General features: G+C 29.6%; 1 protein-coding gene across 11 annotated transcripts in view; it reads right to left on the bottom strand.

Moving 5' to 3' along the window:
- LOC139512252 (dynamin-1-like) overlaps positions 1–16,977 on the bottom strand; it is a 59,667-nt gene that overhangs the window by 11,765 nt on the left and 30,925 nt on the right. For 6 of the 11 annotated variants that reach the window (XM_071299744.1, XM_071299748.1, XM_071299750.1 and 3 more), the window contains exons 13-18: positions 14,537–14,650; positions 9,292–9,401; positions 7,358–7,487; positions 1,797–1,943; positions 861–917; positions 239–417 (exon numbers count right to left, since the gene is read on the bottom strand). In XM_071299744.1, the coding sequence (XP_071155845.1) occupies positions 239–417; positions 861–917; positions 1,797–1,943; positions 7,358–7,487; positions 9,292–9,401; positions 14,537–14,650 (737 nt within the window). Of the gene's footprint in view, positions 1–238; positions 418–860; positions 918–1,796; positions 1,944–7,357; positions 7,488–9,291; positions 9,402–9,899; positions 10,013–10,300; positions 10,408–14,536; positions 14,651–16,977 lie in introns of all 11 variants that reach the window. The other 5 variants (XM_071299741.1, XM_071299751.1, XM_071299749.1 and 2 more) reach the window with 2 other exon arrangements.

Genomic DNA, 16,977 nt, shown 5'->3' on the forward strand with positions numbered 1-16,977 from the left:
ATTATTTTTAAATACATCTTTTTATAAAATATATATAGTAATGATGATGATGTGAAACAGTTTTGAACTCCAGACTGCAGGGGTGGATCAAGAATTTTTGAAGGGGGCATATTTCCAGAAATTTTCTAAGCTTGAAAATTCTATAAATAGTGAGTAACATTTCTTTTTTAACTGGCCTTCAAAGGGTGTACACCCTCTACACACAGTCCTGGTTCCACCACTAAACTGTACTACATACCCATTAGTTGTTTGATCAATGTGTAACCAGTCATTATCTACAGGAGGGGGCGTAGGTGTAGAATTCGTTGTTATATTTATATCACCAATAATATTCAGAGCCTCCTTTGTGGCGTGATACATTCTCAACAACTCCTCCCTTCTCTGAGCCTCTTCTTGGGATTCCTCCATTAATGATTGCTATTTAGATAAAATACAAAATACTCATATTGTTGATTACACACAATTATTATTGACTAATTGACAATTTCATTGATTTTTTAACATTAGATAAATTTTGCAGTTGTATAGAATGATAGAAAACTTGTATAGTTGTTAATAATTTCAAAAAGTTTTATAGCTGATCACGGTCTTGGCCTATATTTATTTAAATGCTTGTTTGAATGGAACTGAAAGAAATAAGAATAAAATATACCCATATGAAAAAAATGGAATCAAAACTGAAACTAAAATTCTAAGGAACAATGCATCTACCTTTAATGAAAATAAAATTGGTCCAAATTAACAATTATTCAGTCAATGCATATGACAAATGAACTAAATCAACAAAATATTTGGCTATTTTCTTTGTGAAAACAGTGCTGCAGTAACTGGTTCTGTTATACATATCATACATATTATACCTGATCAACAGTTGAGTATAGATGTGCCATTAATTCAGCTCCTATAAACTCTTGTACCTGAAACAAAATCAAGATTACTTATCAGGTATGATAATTCTTTTAAATAAAAACATCAAGCTTATGCCCAAATTACAATTTATTATCGCCAATCATTGAAAATAGTTTATTATGTGATTCATAAGTAGGTCAAAATGCAAATTAAGATGTCAGACAGCTTAGAGTTTCTTCATACAAAAGTTTAATAGGGAACATACCAGGTTTATTTATAAACTGAATTCAGTTGTGTCAGCATTGGGGAGACAGGTAGTATTTATACCAAAAAGCTAGGTAAAATACATATCCCATCTTTTTGTTGGTTGTTGTTTGTTTTATGAAAGAAGAAGTCATGTCACACAGTTGAATTGCACCCAAGTGACAAGAGTTCTTGCAGGTAAATTGTCAATTATCTTATCGCATACCAGAAGATTGAGCGCATCAAGATTTTTTAGGAAAGAACAGAGGATTGATTCCACAGGATTGAAATGATTAGTAAAACCAAATGTCATCCTGCATAGTAGATTCAATGACCAATCTTTATTGGACTAACTGGAACCTTCATTATTTATACAATAAAATCGTTATGATCTTAGGTACCAGAGTTACATTCTTTGACTAACTGGTTCAAACATTGTTTACACACAGGAACATGATGGTTTTAGGTACCAGATCTCTCTGAGTTTTGTTCACTACATTCCTTTGACCAACTGGTACTTACATTGTTTACACACAGGAACATGATGGTTTTAGGTACCAGATCTCTCTGAGTTTTGTTCACTACATTCCTTTGACTAACTGGTACTTACATTGTTTACACACAGGAACATGATGGTTTTAGGTACCAGATCTCTCTGAGTTTTGTTCACTACATTCCTTTGACTAACTGGTACATGTACTTACATTGTTTACACACAGGAACATGATGGTTTTAGGTACCAGATCTCTCTGAGTTTTGTTCACTATTTTCATGTAGGAATCTACTAAATTTCTAATGGTCTCAACCTGTCTCTCCAGCTGTGGATCCATAGAACCTATATCATCCTTAGCCTGAAAATAAACATGAAATGAAACTACTGATCAGTATGGTTTATTCACTTGACTAAACTAATGTTACTCTAGATCAAAAGTTTTCGAGTTTTAAGTGTTCAAAATGATAAATGCATATTGGTTGTTAAATGGAATTATATTTACAAAAACAAAACTTGAAAAAGGATTTTAATTATATATTCCAATTTTGGACCTATTGCTTCGGATTTTTTTTTCAAACTAAAGACCTAAACATTAAAGATCAGTTCCTGATTTCATGCTTTTGAAAGCAAAATAAGACTATTCAATTTGAATTATTTATTTCAGTAAACATCTTAAAAGAAAATAGGAGACAGATTTGTAAGAGCAACTTTGCTAGTTTCTGATCCCTAGATACATGTATATTTAAATATAAAGTGCATGTTATTAAATGTGATGATTTATCTCATTAAATATTGTTCAAGCTCTACAATAAATATTTTTTATATAATAAAAGTCACATATTTGAACTCTATTGTAGCCAGCTAATAATACGTAAAGTATGACATTTTTGCTTGTGATTAATTTTCCTTGAATTTTGCAATTAGATAAAATCATGACAATATTCAAGTCACATATATATGATCTTTAGGAAAGATTAACATCAAGGAAAAGTAGATCATCACAAAAATATATATAACTCATGAAAATAAGCCATTTCTACTATAGCAAGCTTTTACCAAATCTAATTGTATGGCAATATTGTAATATATATTACTATAGTAATGTAATATAAGCAACCTTATACCGGTTTCCTAATTCTAAATACTAGTTTCCCTTCTAGTTTACAGTATGTGTCCTTCTCGATATTATACAAATATAGTCTTTGTATGAGGTCGATACAAGGATATATTGACCTGAAAGAAGTATATTGACTGAGGACGAAGTCCGAGGTCGATATACTTCTTTGGGTCGATATATTCTGTATTGACCTCATACAAAGGCTATATTTGTTATATTATTAATTTCCGACCATATTTGTATCAAAATCGTCATTTAGGTTTGTTGGAATTTTATAGATATTACATTGTTTCCTTGACAATAACAACATATTAGTTGTTATTTCTTTTATTTTTTTATTTTTTTTTTATTTTTTTTACATCTTATGTATTTGAAGATTTTTTTCGTCAAATAATCGATCACAGCTATTATGTGTTTCAAAACGTTAAACAATATCCTGAAATTCATTACATGACGTCACAAAGTATATCGGTTTTTAGATATTCTAAAAATAACCGTGCGATATGCTTTTTGCCGGTCAATATGCATTTTGCTATCCGCCGTTTTCTCTCTACCTTCGAAAATATAGTTTAACATGTGACTATCCCTAAACGAATCAAATTTGTTTAAATATACGAATTAATAATATTAGCTGATATACAACTATATACATGATTTAAATCTACTATATGGTAGAGAAAATTAACTTTCTACTTTTGAATACAAAGGTAAATATAGCATGCATGTTTAATACAGATTAATGTGAGTTAATTTGTGTACATTGTATGATAATAATTATCTAAATAACAGTATTTTTTGTTACTGTGGATTCATTGTTATTCATGGGATACAAATTTTTCAATGATATCGTGATTACAGGTAAACCACAAATTTAAATGTTAAACAAAGTACAAATTCTCTATAGGCTTGTATGAAGACGCTGGTAAAACAACAAAATCAAATATCTATGAAAACATTATGTTTCCTCAATCCACAAAAATCGGTACCCACGAAAATAAATGAATCCACAGTATACTATTTAAAAGTCTATAAAAATGACTGTTTTGACAATAGAGGCTATCATGTCACAGGTATCTTTAAATATGGCCAAATCATTTCTTAAAATCAATTCTCTCTGGATAAATTTTACATTTTGTTAACAATAAGACAAAGCCTGTACACTCAGCGAACACATTTTTTGATTGGTAAAATTTTTGTTTTTTAATTGTGTATATTCACAATAAGAAAGTTATTAATAATAACTGCATAATAATAGTTTTAGCTTTATATTTAAGATAGGGTAGATGAATACACTAAAGAGACCATGACCAAACAGTAATTTTGCTTTTAAAATGCTGATAAATTGAAAGATGAAGTACTAGCTTAAATTACAAATAAACTTATTCACAAAAATGGTTTACAACTAATAAGCTTCTTTTTGAATAGCCTTTCCACATCAAACTAAAATTCAATACCAAAGAAGTTAAAAAACATTCAATTGTCTCACTTATTGAGCAGGGGAGACAATTTCAATGTTTTTGTGTGTAAGAAATTCAATATGAAGGTTTATTTCAGTGAAAAGGCCACAAAAACATAAAAGTGAACTACAAAATACTACAATATATAGAAAAGCTATATCCATGAATGTAAAACATACAGATACAACAAAAACTATCATGAGTGTCAATCATAAAATTTGAGAACTTATTCCAACCCATGACTGATGTCCTAAATCATATTTGTTAACAGTTTATGTATTAATTATCAATATGCAGAAGGAGAATATTTCATTTCATGTAAGGAGAGTTACCTTTTTTTTAGTACTAAGTAATCTTGTACTATTGAATTACTAAAATTTATGTTAACAGCTCAAGGTTTTTACACAAAAAAATGCTGTCATATTTGAACTCTTCTAAATCAATATTGATTGAGGACATTAACAAGTTGAATAAAAGCTCATTTTTGTGTTTGTCTGCTTATCAAAAAATCAAAGATCAAAAATAGTATTTGAAAATTAAATTTTACTCTCAAATTACAAATTTTTTACCAAAATTACCTTTTTGCATTCTCAACAAAAGTCAACAACCATGAATTTTATTACACTAAAAAAAAAAAAATTGAAGTAAGACCTAACAGTAATTGCTTAAATTACACTCGGTAAAATAATTTGGGTTGACTTCAAGTGATTTTACAACATATAGTTTGCATTGTTCTGATATAAGTTACATTCAACATTTCAACACCAAATAACATACAGGCATACATGATTTCATAAGAATACTTTCAACATACCCTTCCAGACTAAAACAAGAAACAAAAGAATGGTTATTTCTAACTGAAAAGGAGAAAGCTTCAAATTATAACAGCCTGTTTAGATTCAATGCATTCTGGGTAATATTTTCATAAGCATGTGATTGTGTTTTTTCTTCATTATGATTTTCAAACTATGAAAATACCCACAATCCTTTAATTTCTGAAACAGCCAATAGCTACATAGAATCTTCTAAATTAACAAACTGTCATTAAATACATAATCAGATGGGCAATTCCATTAAAAAATACAAATAACCAAGAGAAAGCACTCATAAAATAGGAAGGGTTTCACTTTGTTTTTAAGACATACTTATAGTATGCTCTTTGTATCAATTAAAGTTTGTAATTACACCTTATATTAGAATGCCAGCTTTTGATTGGCTGATAGCCAGTGTATTTTTCGCATATTCTAACATTTCTTCCTCATTTCAAACGAATCTGACTGTTTTTCACCGCTGCCGGTGAATATGCCTCAAATACCATGGTATTTGCCATTTTGGATATTCCTTTTTTACCCTCTCGAGCATTTTCCCGCCAATTTTTCGGATATGACGTTACATAAAGACAGCGCGAACGCGTATAAGTACATGTATAGTTCCCGCGGTATATTTTATGATAGTACTTGTCCTCAAATAAATATTTCCTTTTCCTAGTACAGAGAGTTTTAATTAAAATTCATTCGGTGTAATTAAACAGATATATCATGTTATGGAGGGGTATTTGCAAAAAATACAAGTCTTGGGACAAAATTTCCCTTGCCTAGCGGCTCGGGAAATTTAAGTCCCTCGACTTGTATTTTTCGCAAATACCCCTCCATAACATGATATATCTGTTCAAAATACAGTCCAAGAAACATATTTTTAAGTGCATTTTCTACATGGTTTGTATAATTTAATGAAATATTCCCAAATTACTTTTCAACGGCCAGCTGAGTTAAATGGTAAATCACACACATTTTCTTCATACACAGGAAAAAAACTGCCAGCTATGAAAAGAGATTTTTTACTTTTCAATTTTTGTCATTTCAAATTTCTTTAAAAAAACCAATAATAGTAGATAATAAATCATTTTGTTTAGTATTTGCTACTTCTGATGTTGAAATTTAAATATCAAATGGATATTAAAAATTGAATAGTTCTTAAAATATTTCATTTGAAGTGTCTTATGCTATTTACATCATTCTAAATGAAATATAATATCTGGCAGTCCTTTTTTTTGTATAAAAGAAAAGAATTCTAATAATATTGATTGCAACTGAAAAGAAACTGTTGGAGAAATGTTTCAGTAAGATGTACATTGACATATTTGAAAATTGAAATCTGGATATTTTTTTTTATAAAACTAACTGGTTGAAACTTCCAAGTTTAAAATTTGAGCTTTTTGTGATCTTCAAATGTTTAATCTTGTTATTTGAATGTATACAATCTTTTTTTCTTTAATGGAAAATCCTGTTGGGTTTGTCAGATTTAACTTTGAACTATTACAGCCAAATGTCAATGTACATAAACAAACAATGAAATAAAAGTATTTAACTATATTCTAAAGGTATAATAAACAATTGTGTTACGTTTAATCCAGGGGTTTAAGATGCATAGTCTTTCCATACTGAGCTTTCAAATTTGACTGCCTATTTGTTACCAAAAGGAAAAGCAGGTATGTGCAAACCACAATATATATTGCCATCAGAAAAATTGGTAGCTAAATATAAACCAGACTGAAATTACTTTTTTCAATAGATTCAGTCATACAATACAAACATGTCACATAAAAGAAAATGTTTGTATTGCTGACTTTTGACTCTCGAATGTAAATAATAATAGCAACTAAAAGAAACTTACATCAGGTGCAATTTGATGGGAACAATAAATTGTTCTATGTTTTATAAACACAACAAAATCATCAAGAGAAAAACAGTTAATTTTTACCCCAATTTAAATCGATTGTAAGCATGATTTTACTTCTTTAAGTTGCTCTTATTTGAATGAGTACCAGAATGTGCTACCACAGAGTAGGGAAATGGTTGAAAAATTATACAATCGATCCATACATCAAAAGTTGGAAACATGAAAAAACACTTTATAAATGTATGGTTCAGCTCCCAAGTTTGATGATCAAAACAATGAATTCAAAAGCTCAATAAAGACAGATGGAGAGTGCAATTATTTGTTTTATATTTTTTGGATTGTGCTACAGTAAAATTGCTAAACAACATTAGTTCTGAATCTGTTCATAACATACTATCATAACTTGTGTCTACCAGTTTAATTCTAACATTTCAATGCATATTTGGAGGCAATTACTTCAAACTTATAATCTTTGCAATATCACAATGCATTGTTATTTTCTCACAATGCCGTACTTACAGTAGTATTTCCTTCTTCCTGTGACCTGTCAGGGTATACTCCTGCCCTGAGAAATGATGCCTTCCAACTGTCAATGTCATCTTGTGATTCTCCTGACAATTCTAATTGTTTATAATCTTTATATACATTTCTGTAAAATAGATAGAAAAAAATTACTATCATTTCAAAACAATTATAAGAAGATTGAAATCAAATTCTAATGGTATTTTTACATAATGGGTAAACACTGATGACCTCCAAATAGACCCATTTCATAAATTATTGTAATTTTATGCATATAATCACTTAATTAATACACTGTTAAAACAATGCTTTCTTTTAATGGTACACAAATAGAGCACACAACAGGCTATTTTTTGAACTTGGAATTATTTTTAATTATGGAATTTGCTTGATTTCTTGTTATTGAAATTTTTAATAACGTCCATGTTTATTCTGTACTGTAATGTTCTGTGCTGTGCACAACACTTTCTATTACAAAGAAAATAGTATATTTTCAATAGAATGTACTGTGCCGCGCACAACACTGTCTAACCAAAATACATTGTATGGAAAGTGTTATTAACCGCACAAAAGATTATAATACCAAATAAACAAGGAATTCATTAAAAATTTTATACACAAGAAATTATGCAAATTCCATAATTAAAAATAATTCCAAGTTCAAATAATAGCCTGTTACACACTGGTCATGCTGATTATGATCTGACTGACTGACTCAGTATGATAAAAGGCTTCTCATAAAATCTGTATGCTTGTCCACTGACCTGTAAATAAGTATGTCCTTATTGAGTTGCTGTCTCATTGATGTTTAAACCACATCTCCTTTTGTTTAACAAAATTGCTTTCCCAGTGAAACCTGTCTGAACTGATCCCTATGTATACAATTGAACAGATCGAAACTGATCTCCTGTATCAGGACATACAATGAATTTTCTGTTATATTTATCCTGTATAGGGTCACATGTCTTGTTTGAATTTCAAAAATACATGTACTACTTGTTCCATAGAAAGAAATTCTGATCCACATAAACTTTGATGTAAACATGATATGAGGAAATGACACAGTTTACAAGATAATGGATAATATTATACAGTCTTCATTAAAATATATTTATAACCAGCTAACTACCATTAAAATGATGTTTCCTAGGATAAGGTTGTAAGCAGTGCATAACTGAGGTTAAAGCAGATTACTAGAGTCTAAGACAACAAAGAGCATTTAAACTTAACTGATATTAATTCTGAGGTAAAAAAAAAACTATGATAGAGAAATTTATATAGTTGAGTTAATTTAAAAAGTTACCTTTATGGATCGTAAAACTTGGCTAGTGAACATGAGATTTCAAAGGCCATGCCAAAATATTAAGGATGTTTAAATCTGTCAGACAAACATAAAACCAATGCCTCTGTGTTATGGCAGACAAATGTGCTAATTAAGGATTAGGATAAAAAAAAAAAGTTACGGTTAAATTTATAAATGTATTAATAAAATTCAATGCCATTTAAAGAATTAGGAGTATCTATATTTAGTTAGCATTTAAGTGACAAAATCCTAAATCAAAATAAAAGAAAATGAACCAAGGTTTAGAGAGAAAGAAAAAGAAATTAAGCAATATTTTATGAAATTGAGTCTTGTAAGAAATAATATATATCTTAGTATCTATCACCTTGAAAACTAACTCTAGTAATGGTTGCATAATTCCACAAATATGAATAAATAATATCCAGTTAGTAAATATTGGTATTTTTGAGTATGCATATATTTACAAAATTGTTAAATCTAAATGGATTAACTAGAATTATAATAAGTAAGAATATTGTAAACTGATTAGAATAACTTCATAAAATATTGCTCTATTTTTTCTTAGCAGACTACCGCCACAGCAAACTGATTAAATAGAACACACCTACTGTTGCCATGCCAACCTTACCTTGCCTCAGGGTTAAATATAGCAAACATGTTCTTATGTGAGAACAAACCGCCCTCCATGTCCCTAATCTTTAAACCATCTAAAGGTATCATAAATTTCTTCTCTTTCTCCTAGAAATTAATATCAATAATAATACAAAAAAAAATTGCAGCTATTTAGGTCAAGGTCATGATGGTGCAATACTCATCTGCTGCCATAGTAAGACCATTCAATGTCAAGGCTATTGTCGCCATAGGGAGTTGTTCATTGGATAACCGACATCACAAGAAATACTTACATGTTGTATTTCAAAATTAGAATGTTTAGATAAATGTTGACATAGGCTTAAAAGGTTTTTTTTTTCTTTTCTAAATGTACCAAAAGAAGAAGAGAATTTTATGTAAATAAATTAACATCTTTCATTCATTTGCAAATATTATATGAATTCTGAACATTTCTTATTTGTGAAACACAACATAAATGTCTTTCTTGAGATGTTATTTGCTTGTGCAGGGTCAAACTGGTTTCCTACTGATTTAAAATGAGCTCTGCAAAAAGAGCTAATGATCAGTCAATAGGTACCAGATAACAAAATTGCATGATGGGAAGGTTATAGGGAATGACCTAACCTGTTCTCATTATTGAAAAGGGCAAAACCTTTCCGTCTGCCCAGGATTCCTGAGTCACCAGTGTCCCGTAATTTAAGGTTATCTACTCCTAACATGTACTTCTTGTCTTTCTCCTAGAATGTTAGAAAACATGAAAAGCTAGTGGGTACAAACTGTGCAACATAAATCAAACCAAAGCATGCCAACACAAAACTACAGGTATAAATGAAAATGAGAAGAACTTCAGCGACATGCAGTATTAAAATTGATAAAAACAAAGCTATAAGACTATAGGGTTATTTTCTAGAGGCTATGCTTTCAAAAAGAAATTGGGAAAGACTAAGGTGCTCAAAAATGCACATGCTGTATTAAATAGGTTGATCCATTTTCACCAGAAGTGGATGTACAACATTGATTGATACCTATGTTCTGAAGAGAAAAGAGCAAACATTGGACGCCTAGACAACATTTTTTCAACATCTCTGAGTTTAACACCTTCCAGGGTTAACATGTATTTCTTGTCTCCTTCCTGAAAGTAACATATTAGTAAGGCACACTCAATTATTACACACATTTTAATCACACAAACAGATTTTGAAAGTTGGTGAAAAATCATAAATGACCTTATAGCACAATATAGACACATTGGTGGCCTTGGGCTGTTTTCTGCTGTTTCGGTCTGGTTACTGTTTCTTTGACACATTCCCCTTTTTTCATTATTATTTTCATTTGAGAGGGGGGAAAAATTCAGAAGTTTTCAAACTTATCTAGTTTTCAAAATTCCAATGATTTTTTTATGACAAAGGTTAAGTTTTGAACAAGGTAGTAAGACCCCAATTAGTTCATGTCCTTATCCAAATTGAAGACACCAGTTGTCTTTTGTTATATCTCAATTTCTGTCCTGATTAACCCTTTCCTCCATTGATTTTTTTTTTTTGCATACTTGATTCGCATAGGATTTTTCAATAAAATTCTGAAAATGTGCTTTCAAGTATTAATGCATTGCGAAAAACAAATATTTCATCAAATAAATCTAAGTAGGATATTACTATGATATTCCTTTTCATATTGGATACAAATTTTATTAAGTCTACTGCAGACACTTTGTAGTTAAAGCATTTCAACTGAGGTACTACACAGGCGTCAAAAGGCGTCATTATGGAGTAAAGGGGGTGGTGTCAAAAGGCGTCACTATGGAGGAAAGGGTTAAGAGAATAAAGAATTGGTAGTAATATTTAAAAAAAAAAATCAAAAGATTTCTAGAATGGAAGCAATTTAGAACTTAATATATGGCTACTTTGTCTGTGAGTCGTGTGTGTTGTTGAGCTGCTGTCTCATCAAAATTATATCACAAAAGCCTTCTTATCACTTAGTGATCATAATCTTTTGCCAGGTGTCTTTTTTCTGCTTAGCTTGATTGTTTGAACTCACTTTTCTAAAGAATGATAGCAAATTGCCTCAAGTTATAGTTGTTGTTTTTTTTTTAACTATTTGTTGATTTGCTGTGCATTCTATACAATTTAAATCTCTTGTGTTACCATACTTAGAAATGATTCAGAATGTACTTTTTGCAAATACTGGAAATGTCTGCAAATAATTAACCCTTTTCTCCTCTACATATAGATTGTTTTAAGATTTTTCAAACAAAGGGTATTCATACCATTGATAATCTGTTTATTGTTATTTTCCTAAGCAATGTCAATGACGTAGGCTCATGACATCATACAATATCTTTCTCTAGACTCTTAAAAACTCCATAAAAATTCAATTGTGATATGAAAATTTATCAGGAAAAAAATCTAAGCAAAATTTGATAGAATTACCATTAAAAATAACATTTTACAACATATAACATATAAAAAGGAACAACAATGACAGTTTGGTACCAAAGTATTTGGTATATAGTATATTCTAGAAAAAAGTTAGAGTTGAAGCTAGTGGTTCAAAATTGGTTGTTGATTGAAAGGTCCTAGATGTTCTTTAACTAACCAACACAAGAAAAATTCCACCTATTTGCAGATCTTTTTATTTTATTTTTCTAAACATTTTTTTACAAATATGAAAGTTAGATATTCATCTTAAGAAGGTTGATTTTACTTTTTAAAGCTGCACTAGAGTTTATTATAAAACAAAGGAGTAGGTCCAGTAAGACCCCTTTTTGGCCCCAAAATATAGCAGTTTTACAAAATTGTTCAAATGTAAACTTTTATTTATTTATTGAACAGTAGAATGCTTCTGCTACATAAATATGGGCTGTTTTTGACTATACAATGCACACATATTGGGTACTAGCACCATTAAGTCATGCTAAATTACTGAAATCTTCACAATTCTAGCATTTTAGTTAAATTTTAGACGGTTTTCGTGTAAAACGAAAGTCTATTCGTGTTCATCTTTAATATTGAAATGTTAGTTGTATTTTATGATAATACATAACATATATAAAGGTTGAAGATGAACACGGATGCGGCCACTTTCATTTTTGACAAAAACCATCTGAAAAGTGACATTTTTTGGCATATTTGGTGATTTTTCATTTTTGAGCTTGAATCAGATCGTTTTTAATGACTAAATCAGTTAAAATCTTTAACATAAACTAATCGATTCAAATGAAATAGACAATTAAGTGTTTAAAAAGTGGTCAAAATCTTTCGTCAGATGAACATGAAATTTGAGGCCAAAATCGGTCCTTATTTCAAGATTTGTTTTGTTCAGAATATTCTAATTTCAAACATATAACATCTAAAAAAATATGTAGTTTTATAAGATTCTTTCAAAAATATTAGATGATCTTTTCCTCCTTTACTTCAGAGCTTCATATAAAGTAAACCTGGTCTGCACTTTTTTCATTATTTAGCATCATAAAAACTATTAAATAATTGTTTGTTAGTGTTCATCTACATCTATATAGTAATTAATTTGAAAAATTGACCAATCCACATTTAAGGTAAATGTTAATCTTGTTAGTGGTTCCCTTGCAAGAAAATGCACATAAGCATGCTGCTTAGAAATCTAACCTTCATGCTGTTAATGTAGATAATGGCTCTTGCAATTAACCTAATTTTATGATCATTTTTTTTTTTAAATGAGCTGTTGGGTGGGGGGCAGATGGGTTGGAATGCACATCTCATTTTTAAACCATCCATGCATTTTGTTTCCGAAATGATCATGTTTCCATATTAATAAAAAAAAAATATGCAAAATCTGTATATTTCAATGTACTTTAAACATTTTGAATTTTAAACATTATCTTGTTAGTCAACTTTACAGCAGTTAAAGCATTTCAGTAAGCATGCAACATTCTTGCATAAACAAATTCAAGATCTGACAATAGTGTTGTACCAGTTTGATAATCTTCATTGATAATTTGATTATTGGTTGCTTAACATCCAGTGGCAAATATTGCATGCATGTTCAGGACAACTATACACTTGACATTTAAAACTCACATTAAAGAGAGCAAAGGTCAATTGCATGTATAGTTCTGGCAGCACATGCTAATACAGCAAAGAAATAATTTTCCTTACAAAGTCATGAAAGAAACCAATGCTCAAAAACAGTTATCTACCAGGACAGCTTCTACAAGGTGTTATAGAACCTACTGCATTTTTCTACAACATATAATGGTCTGCAACAACACTAAATGCAAGGTAATTTGGCCTCTCTTTCATATTAGAGCTAGCATGTATACACATATACACATGCAGTTATTTTCAATGGACACAAGGCAAATTACACAGCTTTGGTCATGAAAGGATTAAGAAGTACATGAAATAGATAACCAATGTTTTGAAATACTGTGGATTCAATTATTTTTGTGGCTGCCTATTTCATGGATTCGAGAGAAAAAAGTAAAAGTGCATTTTGTTTGAACATTTGAATTTGTGGTTCACCTATACCAAAAGAAATACACAAAATTAAGTGCCACACGAATAATAATGAATCCACAGAAGGGTATATGTTCCAGGATAAATAAGCTGATGGCAGCTTAATGAATCTTGCAGTAATATAAACTATTCATTCGACAGTCACATGAACAATAAACTATGTTTTTATGTAAATTCATATATTTTAAAAAAGTAAATTATATAATACAATTCCAAGTTTAAAATGCTAACTTGAATGTAGAAATCAAAAAAGTTTAACCTTGGTCTTCCAAGGTCAACATCAAAATGTTGTTTTTCATTTCTCCTTGACTTTCAAACTTTTGAGATAAAAACAATATAACAAAATGTTTTTGCACTCTCTCCCTATACTTTGAAAAATGAAATGATTTACCAATATTATAAACATTTTAACAGAAATTTACATTAGCTATCAAAAATCAGGTGCATTACAAAAAAAGTTAATTTAGTACCAAATTCAGAGTATGAAGAGAAAAAGGTTATAAAAATACTGTTATATTAAATGAGACATAGTATCTCCGAAATTTTAAAGATAGCATGGTCTGTTATGATTCATTTATTTCTTGGGTTTCACTTTTTCAGCCATGAGCATGTTTTTGTTTTTTCATTTTGTCATCGGTTTGCTGTCTCTTTGATGTAAACCCTGCATTTCCTTTTATTTAAACTGAAAAAGATTAAGAATACTTTTTTTTATACAGACAAATTCATTAATTATTGTTGTTCAAATTAATCTACTGATCCCTCATAAATTACCTCCTCGTCTTTAAACCATGACAGGGATTCAGTTGTCAAAACAAACCAGAATTCTTTTGATCCTCCTTTCATAAAACTTATATTGTGTAATGTTAACCATCCTTTTCTGATAACCTGAAAATACAAAATTTCTTCAAAATATTAAAACAACAAAAATATTCATGAACAGATACAGTAACTTCTAAACTCTATAGAAAGGTTACTATTCTTAGTTTAGAAGAAGCAAATATCACTTTTAGAGCATTTGGTATAATCTGGAGACAGATCAATCTACAATAATCTGCAATAGCCTGTAGAGGTGATCACACTTCCACATGGTCATGGTTTATCTAGTATGCCATGCTGGATTGGTCATGGTTTATCTCAGTATGTCATGTTGGATTGGTTATGGTTTATCTCAGTATGTCATGCTGGATTGGTCATGGTTTATCTCAGTATGTCATGTTGGATTGGTCATGGTTTATCTCAGTATGTCATGTTGGATTGGTCATGGTTTATCTCAGTATGTCATGTTGGATCTTGAAAAGTGTACATAGATCTTCTGAATTAACATGTGATGTGACAGCTGTAATTTGGGGCAGAAATTGGGTTCTGCACTAAAATAAATTTGCTGTTCATTAATAAACTCTGCTGGAGAGTTGTTTCATTGACAATCATACCACAGCTTCTTATTAATATATATATACCCTAGGAATGACAAACACTTTTTTTAAACCAGACAATACAATAAAAGAAATAGATCAATTGCTTCGGCATACAGAGTGAAACATTGTTCTTTTAATTGATGATAACAGAAACTAAATAAATTTAACAAGCTAAATTAATTCAAAATTTGAGCTATTATAGCCTATTAATACATATTATTTTGACCTGGGACTCAAATTTAGATATGAATTAAATTGCATGAAATCAAATTAAAATAAATGAATGTAAAGCATAATGCATTAGAAAATCAAGTAAAAATTTACATCTGCTCAACTGAAATCAGAGCTCTAAAATAAATGTTAAAATAAAACAAAGTGTTTGAGGATGAATTTAAATAATATTCCTTTATAAAAGAAAAGAAAATCACAAAGAAAGTAATTTGTTTCTTCAAGTTAAATGAAACTATTAATGCAGGCTGGCATAGCTATGAAATGTTAAATGTGAATGGACATAATAATATTGTAACAAACTAGTTAGCCAGTGTGCTTCAACATTGAAATAAAATAGTAAGAAAAAGATGCAAAAGAATTATAAAAAAAAGTATGCCTTTCACAAGCAGTTTATAAATTCATGTATCTTGATGATGCCACCACTGAAAACAGCATACTTAATCTTGCATTCTTGAATATGTCATGGTGAGACAAAAAGGGCTGTGGTTCCAATGTAAAGGTTATATGAAATATGAAATTTAGAAATCAGTATCACTGCCAGTAAAATAAAGTTTAGCAAGGATTTTTTTTCTAACTATTATGCATGTATTTGCAGTCACCCATTATAGGTATTAAATTTCTGAAAAAATATGACCTTATCATTTTTTTCATAATTTGCCTTTTATTCATTGCATACCCATGTGTAATCATACTTTATTGCATATGTGTTTAATAACTTTTTGAATACACATGTGTAATGATATTTTTGCATACATATGTGTTATGATACTTTTTTGCATACACATGTGTATTGATACTTTTTTGTACCCTTATGTGTAATGATACTTTTTTGTACACATGTTTAATGATATTTTTGCATACACATGTGTAATGATACTTTTTGCATACACATGTGTAATGACACTTTTAAAGGTGATAGGATGATGATAAATATTGGTGAAAATTAGATTTAAAAAAAATTAAAATGCATGCATATACATGTTTGTGAGAATAACCATCCCGAATATCTCATTTTAATAATCAATTTCAAAATCTAATACGCAACAATAATCTTTAAAGACAAAAAAATACCTTCACACCATGATTATATCAGCATAACTTAAAATCAATTTCAATAAAAAAAATATTATCTTTAATAGAGCGGTTTTCACCTGATTATATATTGAAGCTTCTTTAAGAAACTGCTAGTAAAGCAATATATAGAATCAGTATTGTATGTTCATATATATATATTCTGGTAAGTTCAGTAATAAAATAGTACCATTGATTTTGCTATATATAGCCAACTATTAAACATTCCAAGATAATATCTAAAGTTGGCTTATTCTTTTACAAAAATTTCCATTGTTTTGAAGAAAAAAAAGAAGCTTAAATACAATAAACTTCTATAGAACAGCTATGTACCTTTATAACTGCTATGGAAACACATTTGTATAGAAATGAAATTTATCCCTTTTCTTAAATCTGTTTGTTTTGAATCCTGCATTCAACATGTTTTCGGAAATAAAACATCCAAAAAGTCAAACCATGCCATGATACTATTTTATCTATGTATGACTTATTACA

This window comes from Mytilus edulis, chromosome 2 (assembly GCF_963676685.1).
Source record: "Mytilus edulis chromosome 2, xbMytEdul2.2, whole genome shotgun sequence".
NCBI lineage: Eukaryota > Metazoa > Mollusca > Bivalvia > Mytilida > Mytilidae > Mytilus > Mytilus edulis.